The sequence below is a fragment of the Pseudochaenichthys georgianus genome, chromosome 7 (genome assembly GCF_902827115.2).
Source record: "Pseudochaenichthys georgianus chromosome 7, fPseGeo1.2, whole genome shotgun sequence".
NCBI classification, from domain to species: domain Eukaryota; kingdom Metazoa; phylum Chordata; class Actinopteri; order Perciformes; family Channichthyidae; genus Pseudochaenichthys; species Pseudochaenichthys georgianus.
In genome coordinates, this window is record NC_047509.1 from 39,164,510 (window position 1) to 39,190,142 (window position 25,633).

General features: G+C 42.2%; 1 protein-coding gene across 2 annotated transcripts in view; it reads left to right on the top strand.

The window, feature by feature from the left end:
• Positions 1-25,633, top strand: part of plch2a (phospholipase C, eta 2a) — a 334,996-nt gene that overhangs the window by 203,143 nt on the left and 106,220 nt on the right. For both annotated transcript variants that reach the window (XM_034087852.1, XM_034087851.1), the window contains 3 exons: positions 12,785-12,931; positions 19,996-20,239; positions 20,721-20,850. In XM_034087852.1, coding sequence (XP_033943743.1) covers positions 12,785-12,931; positions 19,996-20,239; positions 20,721-20,850 — 521 coding nt within the window. The remainder of the gene's footprint in view (positions 1-12,784; positions 12,932-19,995; positions 20,240-20,720; positions 20,851-25,633) is intronic.

Sequence of the window (25,633 nt, forward strand, 5' to 3'; positions counted from 1 at the left end):
AGCCTGCCGTCACTGACGTTGAATCAGAAAAACAAAACATCAGCCGTTAGCTGTTAGCACTCAGAGCTCACAGCTCCTCATATCTGTTCAGAAACTAGACACAAGTTAAACAAGTACAAACCACAGACTGTCTGTGTCATGGCGAATACAGTCGCTGTTGTATCTGTGTCTGTATCATGTTGTTATGAGTCCGGACGGAGCAGATACAATGTTAGTTTAGCCTGATCGATTCAATCTCCATTCAGAAAACACGCATTTAAAAGGTTTTTTCGCCTGCCGTCTTGTCTGCAGACTTGTCAAAGCATACGTGTATTAAAATTCCATCACGGTAAAATATGTTCATTTTGTTGTAGTTGGTATCTACCATAAGTGCAGTGAGTTCAAAAATATGCAGCATCACTTGAAGTCAGTCTATTATTTTCAGGAGCGACAGGGAATGTCTCAAACATACGTCAATCAAGTGGCACCTGCTAACGGGGTGGTGGATGATAGGCTTACATCTAAAAACTGTATTAAAAAAAATAATATATATTTTTTTACTTTAGTTTCAAATGGGCTTAAGTCCCTAATTCACTTATTCATTTGATTTCAAGTACAAGTGAAACAGCTGGTTTTCATTCTGCCACAGAAGCTATATAGACTTTTGACTGTCTTGATATCAATTGGGAGCGTGTTCCTCCATATTGGAGCCAGGATAGCAAGCAGGCGTGTTTTTGTTGTGATGTACCTGGGTCCAACCAAGCCCCCAGGAAGTGCGCCGGACTCTGAGGAAAATATTCGTTGTGTCCAAACGGCGGTACTGCAACTTCCGTATCAGTCTGTGATGTCCCTGAGCCCAGAAATACTTTTTCCCATTGACTAACATGGGGAAAGAGTGGTCTGTAAATCGTTGGATGATTTTTTTTTTTAACCAAATAAACTACCCAGTATGAGCATTTGTATAGCCCTTATTAAAAACATTCGGTCCTCAAGTTGTAAAATGTGCTAGTAACGTTATTCTGAGAGTTATTTTCCTCGGCATTATGAACGTGCATCCGAGTGGGAGCTTGGGGGGCGGGGCTTAAGGGGCAACTCAACTGTGCATGCTCTCTGGCCCTTTCTAATTTCTCTAACTCCCCTCCTCGACTCCCCTCCTCGACTCCTATCCTCGAGACTTAGTCCCGCCCACAGGAGATGCGAGCGGAGGAGCCGAGGAGAGAGGAGGGGAAGCAGCAGGCGGTTAGAGAAATGAGAACTCCTCTCCTCTGAGCGGTCATTTTAAAGAGACGGCCATTAATGATGACAGGAGGCACAGCAGCCCTCTGTCTGATGGACAGATGTGTTCATGACGACTTATATATTTACTTTGATTCATTCACAGTGCGGCATAATGAGACAATAACAGGCTACAGATGCGGACACACACACACACACACACACACACACACACACACACACACACACACACACACACACACACACACACACACACACACGTATATATTTATATAAATATATACAATTTCAGAATCAAACAGAGCACTCTCATAATAACGTAACACTATCAGAGACTGGATATATCCCCCCCCCCCCCCTCTCTCTGGTCGCTACAATGAGGAAAATAAAATACGGGCCAAATGTTTTATTTACAAGTATTAAAAGTAAGCGGAGGACACCAAACCAACTGAGACCTGTCTGTCCACCGCATCTACACACTGTACAACACACACACCTACACACTGCACCACACACACCTACAGCTCCTAAAGTATATAATCAGGCTACAGCCGTTGTGTATTTTATTGTGAAGCACTAAATGGTTTTAGAAAACTATCGACTCGTTGTTTGTAGATATCTACTAAACTACAGCAAATACAGAGAGTAGTAGGCCTGTTATACTGAGTGATATATATTATACACACTGCTCTGCTTTCTGCACGGACCTCACAGCTGTTCTCTCTGTAAACATCGCGTCGCGATGAAAGCAGTTAATAAAATAATATCCAGGGGATGCATGCAGAGCTGTCATTGGCTGAGATCAGCCCGGCCGTGCGTCACGCCTCTTTGAAACATCTCTGTTCCCGGAAATGCATCCGCGAAGGAGCCGTGGAGGACCGTGGAGGACCCATCAGTGTCTCCTCGGTTAGAGCTCCTCCAGAGAGGCTCCTCGATGCTCGATGCTCGGACCTCGACGTGCATTTAGAGAAATGAGATGTCCTTCAACATGGTGCGCTGAAATTCATTTCCGGGTCACTACCGGAGCACCGAGGAGTCGAGGAGGGGGTTTTGATAAAATGAGAAAGGGCCTATGACTGCACATACAAGTATACTTCTGCTCTGACAGCCTGGCATGACGGGTATCCATAGGTCCAACTCAGTTACGAAGAAGCGAGCCAATTGGCTGATGCAGAACAAAGTGCACCTGGTTGCTAACAAGTAACTAAATAAACTACTTAACATCATCACGCTGATTATTAGCCGCCTTTAGCTTAGCAGTGGTGATGCACTGCCATGTATTTGTGATGTAGCGTTAGCTTTTTAATTCTGGCAAATACATTTACGCTCCAAACATCATGTCTATTTGTGTTTGCCACATATCCTATTCTCAGAACATTTCATAAATCCAATGCCACATTCCCATTTGTTTTTATTTGAAGGATATCATGCGATTCTAACTTCTGGGTCGCCTTCATGTACTTTTTATTAAAATAAATACAGTTTCTGAAACGTAAGGAAATCTCCGCTTAGGTTTGAAGGCTGGAATTATAGTAATCACTATTGAGTCACTATTCTTTTGCTTGGAGCCTTTCCAAGAGGTTCTGCTTCAAAGTTGTTTATGTAGTGGACAGCTGTGCACAGGCTCCTCCTTACAACATATTTCATAACACGCTCCGAATCCAAGACACCTGGCAACACGCTGTTAAGCAGAAGCGCAGAAAGAGCATACTATTACGATTTATATTTATTTATTGTCTCAGTACTCGCATACATTAAAACTAAATGTGTCCTCTGCATTTAACTCAGCCGCAGTGGAGCGCCCGGGGACCAAATCTGGTTCCAAATTCCGTCTATAACGTTTTACAACCTGAAGATACAAAACACATATTTCTGTTATAACAACAATACTTTTAATAACATAGCCGTAACAATAGGCCTAACAGTGTAATACTTGTTACGATACAGTACACAGTATTTAAATAAATGAAGAACGAAAATTAAATGAACGAACTGTATGCCAATAATTGCCTTAGCCCCAGATGTTCCCACATTGCTCCTATTATTTTCACTATTCGGATAAAATTGAAAAACTAATATAAAAACAATTCGGTTGCTTGCAACGATTCTCCAAGCAAAGTAAGTGCACGTTTTTATCATGTGTAACGTTACTGTTTAAACGGCGGATAAAGCAGCTTCATTATGGCAACTTGACAGCTAAGCTAAGCTAGGCTACTACTTACAGCATCCAGGTGACTTTTCAGAGTTGTTGTGCCACCGGTCAGTTTCTCGTTGCATATTTGGCACACTGCCTTCTTCTTACCGTCGTCCAATTAAAAATGTTCCCACACAGCTGAAGTCTTCGGCATTTTGTGTTCAGGTGTGTGAAGCGAGGTGAAGTGTGCCGTTTGCGTTTGTGACTGCGAGTGAACGCGATGTCAGGAGCTCAGGCTGAGATTGTATAGATTTCTGCATTTTAACAGTGCAATTCAAAAGTATAAATATAGTATAAGAATATGGCAATTCGCCTTTATTGATAGCATACATTTAGCAAAAAAACGAATATCCGAATAATGAAATTGAACCCCGAATAGTTGGCCAACGAACGAATAGTCGAATATTCGGGTACAGCCCTAGAAAGTGGACATATTTCTACTCCCGGAGAGCTGATGTTGATACATCTTTGGGTAATTGTTAAAGTTTTAAAACGGAAAAGTGCCATTTTGGATCCTGAAAATGTAAGAAATGGATTCAACATCTTCAATATACCTCAAAAACAAAATGGTCCAAATTATCTGCAAATGCTAATTAATGCAACCAATGCTAATTGTTGAAATTGAAAGACATACTGTATGCAAGTATGCACATGCTATACATTCCTTTCATAACACTTTGGGGGTAACATGTCCGGACTCACACTGCTGGCAACTAGACTGTAATGATATTCGTGTTCACGCACATTTACTCATGGGTTAGGGATTTACGCACTGATAGAATGACTTCAATCTGTACTGATCATGCAGAGCACGGTGAGCCAGATAGATGCAGAGTGAGTTGAAGGTAATCGATAAAAGGATCTTTTCATGTGGAGCAGGTCCTCAGAGGAAACCCCCCCCTGACATCAAACCGACTCTTTAATTGATCCTGGAGCATAAAGAGAAGCTATCTTTATTATCGTGTCCTTCCATCCTGCCTCCTCTGGGTCATCACATCTCCCTCCACACTCTGAGCAAAGCTGCTAGACTAGGATTACTGCTTCTGAGGGATTTAGGATTTCTACCCGCCCAACAGGTGTTGCACGGCTAACGTGTGTGTGCTGTGCTTCCTAGTCTTTTCTGCTTTCCAACGATGCGTTCACAGTCTGTCCTTCAGCACTTTTTGAACCTCCACTAGTGATTTCCAGCTTCCAGGGAAGAAATAAAGAAATGATGGCACAGAATGAAAACAAATGGTTGCTACGGAAAATACATCGCTGCATTTGGCGCTTTGAGATGGAAGAATGCTGAAGAGATGGCGGTGCAGTAAGCAGTTTATCTGGGGCAATAACATCACAAGATTATTGACCAACTGTTGATACCGCTCAGCGCCTGCGAGGGATTCTTCTGTCGGATTTTCTCTGCGGAATTTGCTTTCAGCCATGGGAGGAGATGGAACATTACTAATGAGAATAATTGCTTAGCAATAGTTTACATTTTTCTCAATTACTCAAATACAATTTTTGTTGGAACACCTCTTAGTTTTTCTAAATGACTTCATACAGGAAGAGCAGCTTTTTTGCCCTCGGCCCAGTGTCCTCCGCCCTGATGTGCTCCACTGCCACAGCCACCACCGGAGACAAGCCCGGACCCCCGGCTAAAGGGGCTTTCTTCTCAGAGGGGGACAAGGACAAACAGAATGAGGTGTCTCAGTCTATGAGTCAGCAGGGGGCCTCTGTGTGCCCCCCGGTGGAGGAGTTCTTCTGGATATGCGGCAGCATCGTGGCGTTCTCCAAGTGGAGGATTGGTTACATGGGTAAGCTTCGTCAGAGACACTGCAGAGACTTCAGCAGGATTGATATCAAGAGATATTGTGGATATCTTTAACAAAGCAAGTGTCCCAAATAGAGTTCCTCGCAGTGGCAGTACACACGTTGTTGTTTTTTTATGCAACTGGTCACCAATGGAGACTCGTTTCACCTGACTGCCATGTGTCTGAGTTGAATGTTTTTGTTTAGTACCAGGGACATTTAGTCTTTGTTGTATGTCTCAGATCATTGACTGAAAGTATGAGATTTAAGAGAGTTCCAGAAAGTAATTAGTCTGCCACGCTCTTTAATCATGTATCAGACTTAGAGTTGTGTTGGTCGTTCCTGTGTGTCCCTGGGACATTGCATTGCAGGTCAGAAGGTGATTGACAGCCTCGGGGCAGGCAGGGTGCCATTAATTGATCACATCCCACAGATATCAAAGTGTCTGTGTGTAACCTTTACACCGCCACCCTGTCAGTCTGCATTAGGTTGCTGCTTTAAAGGTGTGTGTGTGTGTGTGTGTGTGTGTGTGTGTGTGTGTGTGTGTGTGTGTGTGTGTGTGTGTGTGTGTGTGTGTGTGTGTGTGTGTGTGTGTGTGTGTGTGTGTGTGTGTGTGTGTGTGTGACATTTGGCCCCCAGACAATCCCTCCCGACTTAACCGGTCAGTGTCTGACTCTGCTTAGCCCACATTGTGACTGTGGCAGCAGGGCAGCGGCCCCCAGGTCCCCTGCCTCCTCACTGAGGGGCCATGAGCCCACATTCATGATTATTAATATTATTATATTTTTGGCTTCTCAAAATGGTTTCAATTCCAGTGCTGAGAATGAACGTTATGAGTAACATAATGGAACATTTATGGAGTTCAGAATTATTACATGTGGTTTATGCTTATTTATATGAGGCTACTGCCTGACTCGCTGTCACTCGCTGATATTATGAGAAGGAACGTGTGTTACCGGGGACACGTGAGCTCACACATTACGCTTGGTTTCGATAAGAGGCCTGGATGTGGAAAGCGATGTTTTGCCTTCAGAGTTTGAATGTCACCCTCTTGGGGTCGTCCGTTACACGCTTAAAATGACTTTGGATTTCCTGCTCAACAAAAGCAACCTTGAATCCGTACCTTTCGGACTGCACTTTATAGTTTGTAGCTACAAAGCGTAATTCAAGAAGTTGACATTCAAGTAGCTTTTTTTCTTAATTACATTTTTATATTTCCATTTCTATACTTTGCATATCAAGTATTTCTGCACATTTAGAGAGGAATATTAGGCTACACTAATATTACTAGTATTCAACTCTTTGTATTAGCTGCTGAGGATGGTTTCCGACACGTCCAATTACAATGACACAGCAATGCGTTTATTAAAAGATTTTCCTAAACTTTTTTTTTCCATTTTAGATATTCTTCTTCAAATGATATTTATCAATGTTTAGCGTTTAAAAAAAAGTTCACTGCAAAGAACTGAGCTACTGTAAATAAAATGAAGCACCACCTGTACACCTACCCTCACCCCAATTGTTAGCTTGATGAAATTGTGAAATCCGGTGCATCATTTTAAAACCTCAACAGAAGCTTTGCATTTGAAGAAAATAACTTTCAGTCCAGCCCTACTTACTGTACCCTGTATCACCTGCTGCCAACAACACCTGCTGCCCTGCTTTAACCCATTAACCAGCCACAGCTAATGCCTGTTAAACTCTATAAACACTGATTTAGGTCATTGCACAGCAGCCATGTGCTGCCTGGATGCTGGTGAGGGGGTTGAAACACCTGACATTTACTTAGACTATTATTTTAATATTGGGAGACTTTCATGGTGGTTCCATCTACTGTTTTAATCTACCGTTTGTGCAGAATGGTCAAATATCTCTGGGAACATGTATTAACTAAATTAACTTACTTATTAACCATAATTAATTTGCCATTACCAGGTTTCTTTCTGAATCTTAACCCTACTGTGGTTTCCAAAATACTGTAAAAAGCCACATTTAAGAATTTGTGTTTGTTATTTAACGTAATAAGGATTTGCAGAATGGGCCATTCTGAATATTCTAAGTGATAGGGTTGTTGTTTTCTTGAATCTCTGTTCAATATGTGTGTGATTCTGCATTGGCAGAATATTTTACCATTTTTTTTCTATAAAAAACATCTAAACCTTCGTGTGTCAATGGTGCTGTTGATTTGAGAGTTATCTAAAGATAGTTCTGTCTGTCTCTGCATTTATGAATCCAGCTTCAGGCCGCATGTTTTCAGCTGTTTGAGCATTAGTTCACATCCAGCTTTCCTCCATATCCACACACTTTAAATCTGATGTCGTAACCACGGCAACGCGCCCGGACCCAGACGAGTATAGAGTGTTCAGCCTGTCAGTGTGTCTCGTGCTCCACTTTCATCTCTTATCCCGTCCCTACGAGCTGTTGTATAACACGATGCTGCTGTTGAGTCTTTGTTCTCTCAAAACGCTGTGTAAGCAGTTTCTCATTGCTTTCTGTTCTCACGGCCATGTCCCTTTCTTCTGTCTGGCTTTGTGTTGTCCGTTTGGGTTTCATGTGTTGATGGATTTGGATTTAAAATGATCAAAATCATTTGTGCTTGAGAACATCCTGACTCTTAATCATACAAAATAGTTGTTGCGATCCTGCCATAAGCTCAAAGAAAGCAGTTGCTGTTATTTGTATGTGTCTGTGCTTTTGATCCTCTATATTGAGCTCAGTTGGGTAAGTCTTGCCATCACTGCCAAACCCTGCTCTTCCCGGGGCGTCTCCTTTGGTGATCATTCGTCTCGTTAGTGTTCAGAGATGGCCAACCTCTCTCCCGTGTGGAGCAGTTGGACTGTTCACTTGGCTTATCTGTCAGCACACCACACATTCACTTGATCCCAAACGACAAAGTACATGTGTGTGCAGTGTACATTTCCACGGAACTGGATGGACAAACGGAGCTGAACATATTTAGTGCGGAGACGCTGCAACAACTTTACTTATGGACTGTTTTGAAGTGCAGCAACAAGCGTATCGGAATTAGAATCAAAATACATTACTAACCCCAGGGGGGAATTAGGTGTTTATGACATCCGAATAAAATAAGCAACTATTTATATATGAAAATGAAGTTGAGGTAAACATGTGCAGTAAAGACCTCGTGGCCATTGGGCCCAGCACAGTACACCTCTGAAGACTCACGATGAGACTCTCAATGCAGTCTGTCAGCCCGAAAAGTCTGGAAGCCATTCCATGGAAATGTTGTTGTCGGATATATTCTGGGGTAGCCATTTTTTGGTAAAGCACATTAAACTACACCAGATGTTCCATCCTAATAGCTCGTCCATTCCATTATCCAGTTGTCTTAGGTTGCCCTTGATGAGAGGGGGAAGACATGGCGTATGTCATCTTCTCCATACATTTGACCTAGCTCCCCTCATTTGTCTCTTTGGTTTCCCCATGCTCCTCTCTGGGTCCTTCTCCAGATCCAGCCTTTGTTCCGACCACTATGTTAGCCATAGTTTTAGCGCAATAAGCTTCTCTCCTGGTGTACTAGGCAGCCATGGGGTTACTGCGCAACAGTGGCCTAGAAGCACACCATCAAAACAAATCTCTCTACAGCTTAATAAGTTACTGATAGAAGTTATTCATAGACAAATAAGTAAGATCAAATAAAAAAGTTGAAAATGGTAAAACAAATCTATCAGGATGTAACAGTCTGCATGCACAGACGCACTTTGAAAGACTTTATGCTATGCCTTATACTGATGTACAAACGGTACATGCATAAGTGTACTGCCTCGTAGGCCTCGGACCACTGGACTGTAGGTACATTGATTACAGCGGCCCATGCTTTATCACACTTCCATAGGCTATGACTGACCTTTCCAATGCCAAATGAATGTCCTCCACCACTCACTGATAAATAGTTTGTGTTTTTGTTTGTCATGTGGAGTGTCCCTAGGTTTTTATTTCATGGCTTGTATTGGATTGAAAATGGCTAGCATTAGCAGTATGATACATTTAAATTCCCTATTTCACATTTACACTCTACTGGTTGGTTGAACACTTAAGTACAATGTGTCCACTGATAGGCTTCACTTCCTTAGCTGTGGGTGAGTCCACTGACACCACTGACAATGCTCAGTTGCTGGTGTTTGTGAATTGTTATGATGAGGCAAAGGGGTAGTTTGTTGAAGATGTGTTGGGCCTGACGAACCTCAGTGGACACACAAGGGGGCAAGACATTTATAAAGCAATAATGGGAATGCTGAACGAAAGAGGGTGCAGCCGCCTTTATTCATAACTGCAGCTCTTACACTGCGACTCTGAGGGATCAAGCACAGACGCAATAACAATGAAAACTGCTGCATACAGATTATTTTTGTTTTTGCAACCTCGTGGTAAGAATCTTGTTGCAATTGTTTAAAAGTTTGAATGACCGTAATAAACGGACCTTTGTCTTATTGAAACATTTATTTTGGACCTTTAAGATTTGTATTTGAGTACCCCTGGTCTAGAGAATTGGATATCACCACATTCTCCCTTTAATGACAGTACAGTGGGTTGATTGTGGCTCTATTGTGTGATGGCAGCAGATGTAAATGTGGGCCAGGAGACAGTTAATCTCTGGGTGTTTCTCAATGTCGAGTAAAGCTGCTCCAGAGCCACTATTTCAAGCATACTACGTCCTCGAGTGCCGCCGAAGGACTGTTCCAATGTCCAGCATACTTGGAATTCTACCGAGCCTGGCGTACTTCGTAGCGAGAAATGTCGAAGCTGCACATGTGTAGACTCCACGGTCTTAAAATCCCCACAATGCTTTGCGCACGGACCAATTTCCCCAATTCTGTGGTGGAAAATGTAAGGCGGGGCCTCTCATATGACGCACGCCTGCACACTTGCTCGCCTGTTCCACTCTTCGTTTTCTGAATGCCAGGAAGCTCTGAAGCAAGTGACTCTGAAGACGTGTGCTACCAAGCAAGTGTACTCGACATTGAGAAACACCCTCTGACAGGGCACATGTTTCCAGCCACTCTGAGCCCACCTGCACAGCCTGGATCGTCTCATTCCAACCAGAGTGTGACAGCAGCTCATTCCATGGATCCCTGCGCCCCGCTGATCCTTAACTCTGCTGCTGCTGCACCCAGCTCCACACATAACTCCTCCTTTAAACATCCACACACGCTCACCCACAGCCATGCTGCTCATATGTTGCATCAATTAGTCTGAGCTGTAAAGTCATTAAGGGTCTATTGGTTATGGATAATATTCCTTGTAATTCTCATTATAATGATGATCATTTGTTTGTTCAGGTGTTTTGTTTAATGGCTTGTGTACAAATCCACAAACAATGATTAACTAATTCAGTTTAGAGTTCTGATGGTGTTTAGTATCTTGTGCTACAATATGAACTGTATGAAATTAGTGTTTGTTTATTTATTTCAATATTAGTAGACATAAATTGATAATGTTTTATTTTAATGTACGTCTTGACATTTCTAAATAAAAGCAGCGGTAGTAAGTTAATGATTAGCAATATCATGATTAAAATATGATCATGATTAATATCATGATATCTGGCACTGTCTGACAGAGTATCTCCACAGAGTGTTGTCAAGGGTGACGGAGAAGGTACTGTTGCCTTTAGTTATTCAAAGGAACGCTTATTCTCCTAATGGCATTATACATTTCTGAAATCTGGTTCTTTAGTTGGTTTGAGATCAAACCAGCAGGGTTAGGAGTTGGTCTGTGGGGGCAGGGAAACAGGGGTCAAATGTCACGTCAGTTGTGCCCTGATCGACGAGGGGTTAACACATGTTGTCATGAATACTGTTTGAAGAAAACACTGTATGAACTCTCTTTAGCAGTCTGTTTACCATTTACAAGATACATGTAGCACACACATGGAACAAGCATGAGTAGAGACCATTGACCTGGCTATGGCTGCGTTTCACTTCGGTTAAATGGAATCCTTGCGTCCCTCACTTGCGTCGTTTCCCTGTGTTTAGTCCCTCCCTCCAGGGAAGCACGGAGAGACGCAAGGAAACCACGAGAAGCAGGGACATGAGTTTTAAGAGCAACGGGACGTCCTTTCCTCCGGAGCGTCACGTGAAGCGATGTCCGTTTGTGATGACGCCGCACAGCTGATCGTCTGACAGCAGCCAGATCAGTGCATGCGCTGCATCGTCCAATCAGTGAGCGATACACAGTACGGGGGCGGGGCGAGTGTCTGAGGGTTTCACCGGAGGATGGTCTGGTGGTTCCTCCATTATCGCTCCTCCATTATCGCTCCTCGCTCCTCCGGCAAAAATAAGGTCACTGGCACGCTACTCAAGATGGCGCAGACAAATCAACTTCTGGTTGAAAAGTAACCGAAGTGAGACGCACCCTATGACTACCTTTTAAAAAAAATCATCAAAAAGACCATCATTACCGATTTTGACTGAGCCTTCAATCCGATCATAACCCTACACACGGAGCACGGTGCACTGTGAGCCTAACACTGCAGTGTGGTGGTGCTGTCGATAGCAGAGGTTAGGAGAACAAACAGGAGTACATTACTGGCCCCCGGGGGCCGCCAGACCTAATCAATGCTCTACTGGAGCAATTAATCAGTGCCGGTTTACCTACTTACACAGCGGATCTTTTGGATGCTGCATTCAGGTGAAATGAGAGCAAATGAGATCCACACCAAATCAAGATGTGCTTTTAGGTTCCACTGCTTTCTGTAACTCTATTTGTTGTAAATTAGCATCATAACACATGATTTAAGGTGCAATCAAGGAAACAAAACCAGTAGTAGAGCTCACGCTGTCCGCTCCTCACAGCCGCGAGCCCCGCAACGTCCCGCCAACACGGCACCCGGACCCCACGCAGCATTCTCATCTGTTTGTCATCACTGGTGTCATTTTCTGGTTGCTAACGCCATGGTAACACATAATCACTGATGTTCCGCTGTAACGGTGGAGGACTCATCAGAACAGAGTGGGCGAGCTGACCAATCAGAGCACAGTGGGCTCACAGGGAGGGGGGGCAGGAGCTCCAACAAGCCGTGTAGGACAGAGTGAATACACAGACTATACAGAGATGCTGTGAGAAACCAATGTGAGTTTGGAACATTGAACGATGTAAATCTATTCTAGTAGACCTCAACCATGGAATTATGATCAGTAGAAATTGCCATGACATGGGACCTTTAACTTTAAGCCGCCATGAAAATCCCCCACATTAGAAAATATCTCCTGCTCCTTTCTCTGCCGTTCCGTGCAGTGTGAAGTAGAGATTGTGTTAAAGGGCTTTTGTGTAGGAATTGCCTCTCGTTGACATCCATCTTCTCTCCCTTTCTCCTCCTCCCACGGGACCAGCAGCCCCCGTCAGCAGTGACAGGCGCATCGAATGCATTTGCATAGCTTGGTGTTCCTGTGGGTGTATAAGTAAATAACTGGATGGAGGTTTTTAGCAACCACACGCTCAGCCTTGTGAATGAAATCATGTTGTGCGAGCACACTTTGAGGCTGTCCCACACTTTCTGTTACACTTCTGCTTTGCTCCAGTGGTTTCCCTTCTGACAACCTTTTGTTTTTTTCTCGCCTGCAGTGGAGAAATGTATGAGCTCCATGCAGATGGGGACCCAGATGGTGAAGCTCCGCGGCGGCTCCAAAGGACTGGTGCGCTTCTTCTATCTGGACGAACACAAGTCCTGCATCCGCTGGAGGCCCTCACGCAAGAACGAGAAGGCCAAGAGTGAGTGTTCTCCCCCCTACAGTCACCAATTCACTCTGTCCTGCGGAGGCCAATGTAGTTGCAGTTTAGAATGATGAAAAGTCATGTGTGCCATAGGTGATGTGTTATGAAAGGGCTGAGTGTTGCCTCTGTGCAACAACAACACATAGTCACACACCTAAGTGAAAGAACAAACAACTGTTAGCACATTTATAAGTTAAAACATACATACACAATATTTATTAAAGAGTGCATTTCATTCTGATGAAGTGTTGTGGTGCTGCAGAGAAATCCCACCCTACAAATCATATTCTACTTAATCTATTCCATTGGTTGACCAATCACTACAGAGCCGGCCAGCTAACCAATCAGAGCAGACTGGGCTCTGGTTTCAGACAGAGGGTGAAAAGAGGTGCTGCAGCACAGGCAGTATGAGGAAAATAAAGAGCTTTCTGAACATTAAAGCGTAGAGACACTACATACTGATATACACCTGAACATCAGCAGGAGAGGACTCTTTAAAGTAGAGACACTACATACTGATATACACCTGAACATCAGCAGGAGAGGACTCTTTAAAGTAGAGACACTACATACTGATATACACCTGAACATCAGCAGGAGAGGACTCTTTAAAGTAGAGACACTACATACTGATATACACCTGAACATCAGCAGGAGAGGACTCTTTAAAGTAGAGACACTACATACTGATATGCACCTGAACATCAGCAGGAGAGGACTCTTTAAAGTAGAGACACTACATACTGATATGCACCTGAACATCAGCAGGAGAGGACTCTTTAAAGTAGAGACACTACATACTGATATGCACCTGAACATCAGCAGGAGAGGACTCTTTAAAGTAGAGACACTACATACTGATATGCACCTGAACATCAGCAGGAGAGGACTCTTTAAAGTAGAGACACTACATACTGATATACACCTGAACATCAGCAGGAGAGGACTCCTTAAAGTAGAGACACTACATACTGATATACACCTGAACATCAGCAGGAGAGGACTCTTTAAAGTAGAGACACTACATACTGATATACACCTGAACATCAGCAGGAGAGGACTCTTTAAAGTAGAGACACTACATACTGATATACACCTGAACATCAGCAGGAGAGGACTCTTTAAAGTAGAGACACTACATACTGATATACACCTGAACATCAGCAGGAGAGGACTCTTTAAAGTAGAGACACTACATACTGATATACACCTGAACATCAGCAGGAGAGGACTCTTTAAAGTAGAGACACTACATACTGATATACACCTGAACATCAGCAGGAGAGGACTCTTTAAAGTAGAGACACTACATACTGATATACACCTGAACATCAGCAGGAGAGGACTCTTTAAAGTAGAGACACTACATACTGATATACACCTGAACATCAGCAGGAGAGGACTCTTTAAAGTAGAGACACTACATACTGATATACACCTGAACATCAGCAGGAGAGGACTCTTTAAAGTAGAGGCACTACATACTGATATACACCTGAACATCAGCAGGAGAGGACTCTTTAAAGGAGAGACACTACATACTGATATACACCTGAACATCAGCAGGAGAGGACTCTTTAAAGTAGAGACACTACAGTACATACTGATATACACCTGAACATCAGCAGGAGAGGACTCTTTAAAGTAGAGACACTACATACTGATATACACCTGAACATCAGCAGGAGAGGACTCTTTAAAGTAGAGACACTACATTCTGATATACACCTGAACATCAGCAGGAGAGGACTCTTTAAAGTAGAGACACTACATACTGATATACACCTGAACATCAGCAGGAGAGGACTCTTTAAAGTAGAGCCACTACATACTGATATACACCTGAACATCAGCAGGAGAGGACTCTTTAAAGTAGAGACACTACATACTGATATACACCTGAACATCAGCAGGAGAGGACTCTTTAAAGTAGAGACACTACATTCTGATATACACATGAACATCAGCAGGAGAGGACTCTTTAAAGTAGAGACACTACATACTGATATACACCTGAACATCAGCAGGAGAGGACTCTTTAAAGTAGAGACACTACATACTGATATACACCTGAACATCAGCAGGAGAGGACTCTTTAAAGTAGAGACACTACATACTGATATACACCTGAACATCAGCAGGAGAGGACTCTTTAAAGTAGAGACACTACATACTGATATACACCTGAACATCAGCAGGAGAGGACTCTTTAAAGTAGAGACTACATACTGATATACACCTGAACATCAGCAGGAGAGGACTCTTTAAAGTAGAGACAACATACTGATATACACCTGAACATCAGCAGGAGAGGACTCTTTAAAGTAGAGACACTACATACTGATATACACCTGAACATCAGCAGGAGAGGACTCTTTAAAGTAGAGACTACATACTGATATACACCTGAACATCAGCAGGAGAGGACTCTTTAAAGTAGAGACAACATACTGATATACACCTGAACATCAGCAGGAGAGGACTCTTTAAAGTAGAGACACTACATACTGATATACACCTGAACATCAGCAGGAGAGGACTCTTTAAAGTAGAGACACTACATACTGATATACACCTGAACATCAGCAGGAGAGGACTCTTTAAAGTAGAGACACTACATACTGATATACACCTGAACATCAGCAGGAGAGGACTCTTTAAAGTAGAGACACTACATTCTGATATACACATGAACATCAGCAGGAGAGGACTCTTTAAAGTAGAGACACTACATACTGATATACACCTGAACATCAGCAAGAGAGGACTCTTTAAAGTAGAGACACTACATACTGATATACACCTGAACATCAGCAGGAGAGGACTCTTTAAAGTAGAGACACTACATACTGATATACACCTGAACATCAGCAGGAGAGGACTCTTTAAAGTAGAGACTACATACTGATATACACCTGAACATCAGCAGGAGAGGACTCTTTAAAGTAGAGACAACATACTGATATACACCTGAACATCAGCAGGAGAGGACTCTTTAAAGTAGAGACACTACATACTGATATACACCTGAACATCAGCAGGAGAGGACTCTTTAAAGTAGAGACTACATACTGATATACACCTGAACATCAGCAGGAGAGGACTCTTTAAAGTAGAGACAACATACTGATATACACCTGAACATCAGCAGGAGAGGACTCTTTAAAGTAGAGACACTACATACTGATATACACCTGAACATCAGCAGGAGAGGACTCTTTAAAGTAGAGACACTACATTCTGATATACACATGAACATCAGCAGGAGAGGACTCTTTAAAGTAGAGACACTACATACTGATATACACCTGAACATCAGCAGGAGAGGACTCTTTAAAGTAGAGACACTACATTCTGATATACACATGAACATCAGCAGGAGGAGGACTCTTTAAAGTAGAGACACTACATACTGATATACACCTGAACATCAGCAGGAGAGGACTCTTTAAAGTAGAGACACTACATACTGATATACACCTGAACATCAGCAGGAGAGGACTCTTTAAAGTAGAGACACTACATACTGATATACACCTGAACATCAGCAGGAGAGGACTCTTTAAAGTAGAGACTACATACTGATATACACCTGAACATCAGCAGGAGAGGACTCTTTAAAGTAGAGACAACATACTGATATACACCTGAACATCAGCAGGAGAGGACTCTTTAAAGTAGAGACACTACATACTGATATACACCTGAACATCAGCAGGAGAGGACTCTTTAAAGTAGAGACAATTATACAATAATGATAAACATTTCTGATATCAAAAACATATCGCAATTGCAATATCAGTCATCATAATTGCAATTAGTTATTGTTTCCAATTTGATCTTGATTGATCTTATCTGACAGGAAATCCAAAATCCATATTCATTTCATTTCAAACCTTTATTTATACAGATAAAATCCCCTTGAGATCATTGATCTATTTTCCAAGGGAGACCTGCTCAAGTAGTTCCACCTGAAACATAAAAACATCATATGAACAAAGCCCCACATTGTTTGGGCCTGGAGCGGCTGCAGGCTCCTGTCGGGGAACAGAGCCATCACCCTGTGGTGTCAGGAGAAGTGCTATCATGAATCTGGAAAGTATTTGGACCATTTAGATGTTGCTCCTACAGTAAGTATTCCCTCAGGCTTGGAAGTGTTCTTGTTATTTAGAACTGGACATGTATTCCCCCTGCACACAGGTTCATTGCAACAGGTAAACAAACAACTTCCTGCAGTGTTTTAGAATGAAATAAGGCAGAGGAGGGTCTTAGCTGTGCTCACCGTGAGAGCGTCTCCGGGGACCTGGGATCAGTTTCCTGTTGCTCTGCCTCCTCTGTAGCCCAGGATTTAATAAGCTTCTTAAGCCGATTGAATTATTCATCAGCTTTAATCTGCCCAAACAGTGTCTTATACACACTAGCCACTAAATGGAAATGACAGGGGGGTTGGGGCTTTCTGTAAAGACATTCAAGCTAAATCACAGAATGTGTCCTTAAACCTTTAGGGTTGGATAAGTAAAATATCTTCGTAATAACTCCTATGAAACCCCATCTTTTTGTTGCATGAAGGTAAATAAGATTATTCCGCACACCAGTGACTTAATATCTCTTAATCCACCCACAGCATTCTTCTGATCATCCGAGACGGGAATAGGATTGATCTGCTGTCCTCTATAAGCTCTGTGTTGCACTCACTCTGATGCACATTTCTTTCTTTCCCGCCCAAAACGATAACCAACAACCCAAACGGAAATGTACGCAAACAGCTGACAACAAATCCATTGTCCTTCAGTCAAGACATGGTCGAATGGAACTGGATATTTTGACAACAATGTCCTGATTTTGTTTCAGATAGATACATTAAGAAGTGAATATTTACTTTGAATTCAAAATGTGTGGAAAAATAACTAATATAAATGAACATCAGAATGTGTGCTGTGTCAAAGTCTTACAAAATGTTTAACCTTGTGTGGCTCCTTTTTTATTAGATAATTGTTAGTAGTGGTAGTGGTGGTGGTAGTGGTAGTGGTGGTGGTAGTAGTGGTGGTAGTGGTGGTGGTGGTGCACTGATTCTCGACACAGATCAGGTATACCCAGTTGGAATTTAAGAGGACACATTTTGTATCCTAAATATCTTGGTTTCTTCTTTGCTAAGGTCACATTGTTCTGTACTTAATTGAAAACATCTTATTAATGATTATTTATTTTCTCTTGTATTTATTTGCATTGCATTCGATATTGAGGTAATCCAAAAGTAACAGAAAGTAATCAGGTTACTTTTACATTTTGATACTCAGATTATGTTACTGATTATTTTTTTGAACATCTTACTAGTAATTGCATTTTTAAAGTAACCCTCACCGCAGGAGGTAGAGCTGTGGTCCACCAATCAGAAGGTCAGGTTGTTTCAACATCTCAATGCGTTCTTGGGCAAGATACTCAACCCCAGATTCCCCCTGGTGTGTGTGTGTGTGTGTGTGTGTGTGTGTGTGTGTGTGTGTGTGTGTGTGTGTGTGTGTGTGTGTGTGTGTGTGTGTGTGTGTGTGTGTGTGTGTGTGTGTGTGTGTGTGTGTGTGTGTGTGTGTGTGTGTGTGTGTGTGTGTGTGTGTGTGTGTGTGTGTGTGTGTGTGTGTGTGTGTGTGTGTGTGTGTGTGTGTGTGTGTGTGTGTGTGTGTGTTTATATCCCAAGCCTCTGCCTATGTATGGAAGTACTGCTGTGCATACATAGACCCGTGTAGAGCCACTGGCATGGCTGCAGACATTGTGTTCAGTCTTGTTGGATTCAATATTGATCAGACTGTCACATAATACATGTCAAGGCTTGCCAGAGCATCAGCTGTGAGATAGAGAGGAGCACTGCCAACCACATGGGAGCACACTCAGCAGCTTTGACACACACACACACGCACGCACGCACGCACGCACGCACACACACACACACCTCAGGGTGTGTACCAAACAGCCCGGGGGAGAGTGTGTGTTGCTATAGCTGCAGGAGGAATGAGTGTGTATAATGTATCTTTGTGCTGTGTATGACTGAAACGAAGAAAGATTTGAATGATACTTGCATAAGAATTCTTTGAAGGTAATGGATGTTTTTTTAGGAATTGAACCTGGTCCACTCAACAGGAGTACTTACCGTGTGCTCGCCGTCATGGGGAAATCTAATGAATGACTGGAGGCAGTGTCTTCCGGTGAAATATCATTACCATCTCATACATGTTGAATCCTCAGTTTCACAGAGCCTGAAATAGGATGGAATCATTTCCCCATGAAACCATCCCTTTGTCCACTACAATTAATTCACTATTTTGCCAGAGGTGGAAATTGTGAAAACCAATACAGTGCTGAAGACTGCAGAAGGGAATGCTGGTTTCATTATCCTGAGGTTTGCTTGTTTTTTTAAAATAGGTTTCATTTTGTATCAGCGATGGATGATAGGCCTCCACAAGGCTTAACATATTCTGGATCTACCTACTCTATGGGAGGAGGAAGAATAGAGAACAGTTGCAACACCACACACCAATAGTCAATTACCAAATAAGTCATGCATTCAAAAATGCACTTGCACAGTATTATCAGCAAAAATGTACTGAAAGTATCAAAAGCAAAACCCATTAGGTGACTCCACCTCCACTAAGTGTCTTCGCTGATTTACATTGTTCCTAATGTTGTAAAAAAAATGTGTGGGAGAGAAAGTCCCTCTTGAAGGAACACAGGGATGTTAGCCTTTGCAGACCATTTACAACACATTACAGGAAATGGGAAAACTCCAAAAAGTATTAAAGGGCCCCTTAATGAAGACTTTTTCAATCACATGCCTTCATTTTAAACTTAGAATCTGGAAAACAAATAAAGTGAAAAGTCTTTAAACACATGTATCATGTCTCACACATCACAGACACAATCCTGTTTATACGGACATGTTGTAAATACAATACCTATTAAACTGTTGAATGATTCAGTAATTGATAGAAATGTTATGATATTGGAGGTAATGTATTCCTTCAAATAAAAGCACTTTGTTACATTCCACCACTGACCTCCTGTCTCTCCACCAGTCTCCGTGGACTCTGTGCGGGAGGTGTGTGAGGGGAAGCAGTCGGAGATCTTCCAGCGCTACTCCGATGGCAGCTTCGACCCCAACTGCTGCTTCAGCCTGTACTACGGAGAGCACATGGAGTCCCTGGACCTGGTGTCGGGCACCGGGGAGGAGGCCCGCACCTGGATCACCGGCCTCAAGTACCTGATGGCCGGCATCAGTGACGAGGACAGCCTGGCCAAGAGGCAGCGCACCCGAGACCAATATCCTTCAGCCATACAGAAAGGGCGAGGGGGGGGTTCACACATGGGCTGGTGATTTCAGGCTGCAACCACCTGTAAATATATATTTGTGTATATAATGTAGAGGTCATTGCATTTCTATCTACATCCCTGTCGTACGGCTGCCATCACCACCGCTAAGCTAAAGGCAGCTAATGTTCGCCTTAATGGGCTTAGCAGTGTCATTTAGCCATGTGTTAGCATCAGCTGTTTTTCACCAGTGCGGTACTTACCGACTTGTTTTATGTCATAGAACAAAACATGAACATCTCTAAAGTTGTTGTTAACCGTAGACCCTATTCCTATTTCAGGCTTCTAACAAAAAAAAATACTTTTTTGACATTGAATGATGTTCACCAGGGAACCGGAAGTGGTGAAATGCTAACTCATTTCTGGCTTTTGGAACTCAGTCATGCAGCTCTCGACAAAGCGTCCACCTTTCCTTAACCCTCGGTGTGGTCACATGGCTGAAGCAGACCTTCACTGAGGCCGATAAGAACGGTGACAGCAGCCTCAGCATCGGAGAGGTTATGCAGCTGCTGCACAAACTCAACGTCAACCTGCCCCGACAGAGGGTCAAACAGATGTTCAAGGTAAGACAGGAATTATTTACTTTATTTGATCATTTTACAGTAATTAGTGTTCATATTTTTGCTTTTAGGTTTAATATAGTGTTTAAAGTTTAAAACATATAAGCATACGATATGGAATAGGATCAACAATGCTTAATAAGTACAGCAGTACATCATCTGCGTTTGTTGGTCATGATCGGTTGTTTGTATGATTTGTATTGTTTGCCGAATATTGTGTTATGGTAAATGTTGCGGACACAAGGTATTGTGAGACAGCATTTTCTCCTTTCCTTTCATAAAGGATGGTCCAGTGTTTCCTACGCTAAAGTAGATAATAAAGGAAGCCTCAAAGCTCCTTTTTTTTATCATCGACGGCAGTGCTTCTCAAACGGTTTCAGTAATGTACCCCCTTTGAAACATTTTCTCAGCCAAGTACCCCCTGACCGACCCCAAACATTTTTGATAGTAAAAGCCTATATAAATAATTACAATATATATTTAAACAGAATTTTCCAAGGAGTTTTGCAATTGAAATAATAATGTTTAACAAACCAATGAACAAAATGATATTATGAAAAACTATAACATGCAAACCACACTTTGACATGTTTATATGAGGACCGCCTTGGTGGTCCTAGGAATATTTTATATAACATCGTGTTTTCTATTGAACTTATTGTACTAAGATTATCATGCATGCTATTTTTAAAATTAACCTTTTTTTTTTATATCTCATGTACCCCCATGCAGTACCCCATCGTACTCCTAGGGGTCCGTGTAACCCCATTTGAGAATCACTGATCTAGAGAATCCAAACTAGGAAGCCTTGGCCTAAAACCTCAAAGCTGGAGGTCATAGGTGTCGGTACATTTGGTTAGGAAGGTCTATTAGAGCAACACACAAAAGGTGGATTTAATGATGGGAGTGAACTCACTCACAAAGCATGCTTACGACTTGAACCTCTAAAAAAAACCCAACTAATAATCCGTTTTAAATGTAATAAAGCTTTATAGCTAACGAGCAGTACACAGCGGTCCAGACTGTAAACAGCCTCATCAGGTCACTAGAGTCTGCAGTGTACTTCTTGGCAGGTTGTAAAGACTCTTTGGCTGCAGATGTTGGCAGACTCTCAGCTCAGACTCTCAGCCTGTGCTCCGCAGCAGAGGATCAGCATGCTGCTGTCTGAAGCGTGTTCTTCAGCCCCATCCCCCCAACAGGGCAGCGAGCCCATATGGTGCTGCTGGGACACAGATGGTCTCTGGTGTAATGCAGGGTAAACACACCAGGGACTGATCTGGCCCTGTACCTGTCTGTGAACACTAATGGAGATTTGTGTGTTGACAATCTCTACGTTGTTTTACCGGCTTAACCTACTTACAGTGGAGAGAAACCTGTGCACCTCCTAAAGTTTGAACTCTTTCACTGCTCAGTCTGTGACAAGGAAAACCTGATCACATGTCAGAGCAAATATCTTAACATTAATCAGGATATGTACGATGCACCAGGCAATTATGTTAATCAGTGAAGACAAAATATACATAAATGCATTTTCTTTTTGCATTTCTGTTGTGAAAACTCCTAATAAACCCCCATATTTTCAATATACCTATGAAAGCCATACATCCAATGAATTCCTAAGCGACAGTTAAACAGTAAGCTACACAGTATAAAAACAATACTCAAGAGGTCTCTCTTCGCAGCAAGTGAGATTTATACCACACGTAGTAATTGTCATGGTGCCATGAAAGTTAACACTGTCAGCGACAACGTCACGTTACTGGAGAGTTATAACAGCCGTTTGTTACAAAGCTACATGAAACATTCAATTATAAAAATAGTCACAATACAATGAGACGGCTACTATAGGGACTATAGATCCTGGCATATTAATACAATTGGGCTTATTGGATCCACAAGAGTGTCAGCTTGGTAGTCATTCCTAATTTATGCAGTTCTAAGACTGTTTAGGGACCTATAATGCAGAATAGAGTATTTTTAGAATATGCATCATTTTAATTGGGAGCGTAATTTGCCTTCTTCCCAACAATCTAGCATGGCATGTTTGGTGGCAATGGATTTTTTTACGTTTGGCCAGGTTTCATATGATACCACTTTTTTGATGCTATAGCCTCTCACAGAAAGTAAAGTCAGCTCTGCTCTCACAGGTTAAAACAACAACAGGTAAAGAGATGGCAGAAGAAGAAAAGATGAATCATATCATTTAACATTTGCAAAACATAGGCAAGGCAAGGCAAGTTTATTTATATAGCACTTTTCAACACAAGGCAATTCAAAGTGCTTTACAAAAAAAAAGAAAGACATTAAGAAAATGGCATTTAAAATCAGTCATTAAAAATAAAAGCTAATAAAATAAACATAAAAAGAAAAAATACATGGATAAAAGTTACAGTGCATTCTAAGATATGAATAGTTGAATTAAAAGCAGCGACAAAAAGAAAAGTCTTCAGTCTGGATTTAAAAGTAGTAAGAGTTGCAGCGGACCTGCAGGTTTCTGGGAGTTTGTTCCAGATATTTGGAGCATAATAACTGAACGCTGCTTTACCATGTTTAGTTCTGACTCTGGGGACAGAAAGCTGACCAGTCCCTGAAGACCTGAGAGATCTGGATGGTTCATAATTTAGCAGGAGGTCAGAAATGTAATTTGGGCCTCAACCATTCAGTGCTTTATAAACCAGCAGCAGTATTTTGAAATCTATTCTTTGACACACAGGAAGCCAGTGTAAAGACTTCAGAACAGGAGTGATGCGATCCACTTTCTTAGTGTTAGTGAGGACTCGAGCAGCGGCGTTCTGAATCAGCTGCAGCTTCCTAATAGATTTTTTAGTGAGACCTGTGAAGACACCATTGCAGTAGTCAAGTCTACTGAAGATAAAAGCATGGACACGTTTTTCCAGATCCTGCTGTGACATTAGTCTTTTAATCCTAGATATATTCTTTAGGTGATAGTAGGCTGATTTAGTAACTGTTTTAATGTGACTGTTGAAACTCAGGTCAGAGTCCATGACTACACCTAGATTTCTGGCTTTATCTGTTGTTTTGAACATTGCAGACTGAAACTCAGCGCTAACTTTTATAGGTTCTGCCTTGGCTGCAAAAACCATTACCTCAGTCTTATATTTGTTTAATTGGAGAAAGTTCTGACACATCCAGTCATTGATTTGTTCAATGCACTTACTCAGTGTTTGAATTGGAGCATAGTCTCCTGGTGAAATTGTTATGTAGATTTGTGTGTCATCTCCATACCTATGGTAACTTACTTTGTTGTTTTTCATTATCTGAGCCAGTGGTAGCATGTAGATGTTAAAGAGAAGAGGCCCCAAGATGGAGCCTTGAGGAACCCCACATGTCATCTTTGTCAACTCAGATGTGTATGTACCTATAGAAACAAAGTTGTTTCGGTCCTTTAGGTAGGATTCAAACCAATTTAGAACTGTTTCCGAAAGTCCCACCCATTTTTCCAGTCTGTCTAGTAATATGTTGTGGTCAACAGTGTCAAACGCAGCACTGAGATCTAATAATACTAACACTGAAGTTCTGCCACTGTCTGTGTTTAAGTGGATGTCATTAAAGACCTTTACAAGAGCAGTCTCAGTGCTGTGGTTTGGACGAAAGCCTGACTGGAACACATCAAAACAGTTATTTAAATGCAAGAAATTACTCAACTGTTGAAAAACCACTTTTTCAATGATCTTACCTAGAAATGGCAGGTGTGATATGGGCCTGTAATTGTTCATTACTGAAGCATCTAGATTATTCTTTTTTAAGAGCGGTTTAATGACTGCAGTTTTCAGGGCCTGTGTACAAATACCTGAGTGAAGAGATTTGTTTACTATATGAAGTAGATCTGAGGCCATGCAGGGCAAAACATCTTTGAAAAATCCTGTTGGAATAATATCAAGGCAGCAGGAGGAGGATTTCAGAAGTTGTATAATGTCCTCTAGGGTTTTATCATTAATCTGATGGAATTGTGTCATGGTGCTTGAATTGTTATTAGGTGGACACAGAGACAACACATTTGTTGTTCCTGATGCAGAGCCACTGACTGCTTGTCTGATTTTCTGAATTTTGTCAGTGAAAAAGGAGGCAAAATCATTGCACGGCCTGGTGGTTAGAAATTCAGAGGCTACTGACACTGGGGGGTTAGTTAGTCTGTCTACTAGGGCTGCAACAAACGACTAATTTGATAATTGATTAATCTATCGATTAATGAAACGATTAATCGACTATTCGGACTATTACTGTATGCCTTGCACAATTTCTCAAACGCTCTTATTTAGCGGAAAAATAAACCTATTAAACTAACTATACAGTGGGGAAAGCCTTGGTAAAAAGGTGCGTTTTGAGGGCTTTTTTGAAAATGTCCAGGGTTGGGGTGCTGCGGATTTCGGGGGGGAGAGAGTTCCAGAGGGTGGGGGATGCCACACTGAAGGCTCTGTCACCAAAAGTCCGCAAATAACTCTGTTACCTCTAATCATTATGTTTGTATAATGTAGTTAGCTCCGTGTGTTGCTGCTAGCATACATAACACCTGACGTGGACACGTTACTCGTGGACGGGGCTACAGAGCTACTAGAAAGACAGTGGAACCCGGTGCATTCCTCCGTCTGGATGTGGAGCATCTTTTGCTAAATATTTAGACAAATAGCTTGTGTTACCGCCCTTACATGCTAAACTCTTATTCCACTTTTGGCAACGAGCATTCTCCACATCGAGACGGGTAAAGTTTAACCACCTCGGAGCGCGTTCTCTCCGCCATCTCCCACGTGTGTGTGTTGCTGCATGT